Source organism: Ochotona curzoniae, unplaced genomic scaffold (assembly GCF_017591425.1).
Source record: "Ochotona curzoniae isolate NIBS_2020 unplaced genomic scaffold, NIBS_Ocur_1.0 scaffold_4701, whole genome shotgun sequence".
In the NCBI taxonomy this organism is placed as follows: domain Eukaryota; kingdom Metazoa; phylum Chordata; class Mammalia; order Lagomorpha; family Ochotonidae; genus Ochotona; species Ochotona curzoniae.
Genome location: NW_024467122.1, coordinates 41,430,908 through 41,433,368, shown reverse-complemented (window position 1 = coordinate 41,433,368; position 2,461 = coordinate 41,430,908). Strand labels below are relative to the sequence as shown.

General features: G+C 48.4%; 1 protein-coding gene across 1 annotated transcript; it reads right to left on the bottom strand.

Moving 5' to 3' along the window:
* Nucleotides 1-215: 215 nt before the first annotated feature.
* On the bottom strand, nucleotides 216-1,417 carry LOC121148342 (olfactory receptor 5AU1). Its single transcript, XM_040968401.1, is given in 2 exon segments — nucleotides 216-1,216; nucleotides 1,219-1,417. Coding segments are annotated over 2 exon segments (1,200 nt in total).
* Nucleotides 1,418-2,461: the final 1,044 nt, after the last annotated feature.

Here is a 2,461-nt window from a genome sequence, read left to right as displayed (position 1 = left end):
AAGCATCTGAACAAAGGCATAGCTTAATGTTGGGTACAGTCCAATCATGCAGCAAGCACACGTTTCCTTCTCACTTCTCAGTCCTCCTGTGGCTGCAGAAGCACCTGCAGACCGGAGGGAACGCCTGTTTTGTTCCCAGGTGACCAGGGGAAGATACCCAGGCTGCACACACAAGGTAAAATCCCCTAGGATTTCTGAACATATGTGGCAATGAGTTAAGAAGGTAAACCTGTTGTTTTCCTGTTCCAAATTTTTCTTAAAGCATCCTTCACATCCTTGTTCCTCAAAGAGTAGATTAAGGGGTTCAGCATGGGGATCACCACTGTGTAGATTACAGCAACAGTGCGGTCTTGGGTCAGGGAGTAGCTGGACTTAGGACGCAGGTACATAAACAGTGTAGTTCCAAAGAAGAGGCAGACCGCAGTGAGGTGGGAGGCACAGGTGGAAAACGCCTTGGACCTACCCTGGGCTGAGTTCATTCTCAGGACAGTGATGAGGATTAAGAAGTAGGAGATCAAGATGGTGAGGGTGCAGCTCAAAAGGTTGAAACCGGCAAAAATGAAGAGCAGGATCTCACACAGCGAGGTGTCCACACAAGACAGGGACAAGATAGGGGGTCCGTCACAGAAGAAGTGAGTGACCACATGAGCACCACAGAACTCCAGACTAAAGATGCAGCTGGTGTGAATCAGAGAGTTGAGAAATCCCGCAGTGAAGGAACCCACGATCAGAGAGGTACAGACCCTGGGCGACATGACCGTGGGGTAAAGGAGTGGGTTACAAACAGCAGCAAAGCGGTCATAGGCCATGGCAGCAATAAGATAGCACTCACTGGTGGCAAATCCCGCATAGAAGAACATCTGAGCCATGCAGCCAAGATACGAAACCACCTTCCGCTTGGCCAAGAAGTTCACCAGGGTCTGGGGGACAATGGTTGAAGAGTAGCAGAAATCCAAGAAGGAGAGGCTCTTGAGGAGGGAGTACATGGGCATGCGCAGAGCGGCACTCACTTGGATCAGGAGGAGCAGGACCAGGTTCCCCAGCAGGGTGAGCGTGTACATGCCTAGGAACACTACAAAGAGGAGTCTCTGCAGCCAGGGGTCGCTGGTGAGACCCAGGAGCTCAAACTCACTGCTTCCGCTCTGGTTTGCCTCTCCCATGCTTTTCCAATGTTCTGGTATGTGAAGAGAGGGCAACACTAGAAATGAGGCTGAGCTCTGGGCAGTTCATTCATTCTGGTTCTCTAACAAGACAGCCTTCTGAAAGTTAGCCTTACCAAACAAGCTGGACTTTGTCGATGGAACACGGTCAGCAAGAGTGTCTTCTCTACTTGGATGGTTGGTCGATTTGTATGTGTTCTTGAGCCACAATGGAAGATGTAAAAGAAAGATAGACAGTTTGGTCTCTCAGGAATCATCAAATATTTGGAGTACTGAAACCTTCACATGCCACTGTTTTAAATATGCTTGGCTTTGAGTACTTCCTAGCTGGATTTCAAGAATGCCTGGCCTCAGAAAGCCCGAGTCCTGTGTACAGTGTGCCCCATATTTACAGAACACAGACTGCCAAGATTCAAAGATAGGTGTTCACCCGTAACTTGCTGGGCAACCTTGAGAATGTTACTCAACCCCTCTGCGTTGCAGTTTTTGTATCTGTAAGACAGAAATCATAACACCAACCTAAAAATATGAATGTTAGCATCTAGTGAAAGTCTGTGTAAAGCACATGAAATGTTCTGGCTCATTGAAAAAGTGGTGGGAATGCTAGTTATGATGATTCTCACTGGAGAGGTAGATGTGATATGTAAGCATACATGACAAACAAGATGAACAGACTCTAGCAGACAACTTACCACAGTGACATGTGCCAAGCCAGGTGGACTGAACAGGACTTCAGAGCACTGAAGGTGATTACCTGGCTAAGCTTTAAACTGGCCCCGGGAGCGCCTGCCAGCTACTGCCTTGGAGATGACAAGAGCTGAGGTTGTGGAGAGATGGGGATGTTGGAAAGAGCAAACTGAGACCTTGCACTTGGAGAAATTAGCAAGGGGGATAGGAAATCATTATCCATCATATGGGGAGGCGCTGGCATTTTCAATGAACAAAATTAACAAAGTACGGAGAGAGGGTGCTGGGGGGATCAGCATGGAAGGATCAGCCATCCCCAAAACTAAAGCCCTGTAAAACCACCTTTTCTGTCCAGAAAGGGAACAAGCTTGTGCATGCATCACTAACCACCGTGCTCTCCTCTGCCCTGTTGGCACCTCCACCATCCATCCCTGCTCTAAAATTCATCTCTCCATGCTGGAGCTGGTTAAACACGCTGTGCTCTTCGGTGAGGATTCTCAAGTGGGGAGGCGTTGAAGCCAGGAATCATGCGTGAGTAGCCCTGCAAAGGACAAAATAGAGTCACCTCCTCCAGTAGAAGATGATGCAAAGATTCAGGAGAGGAAAGAACTGTG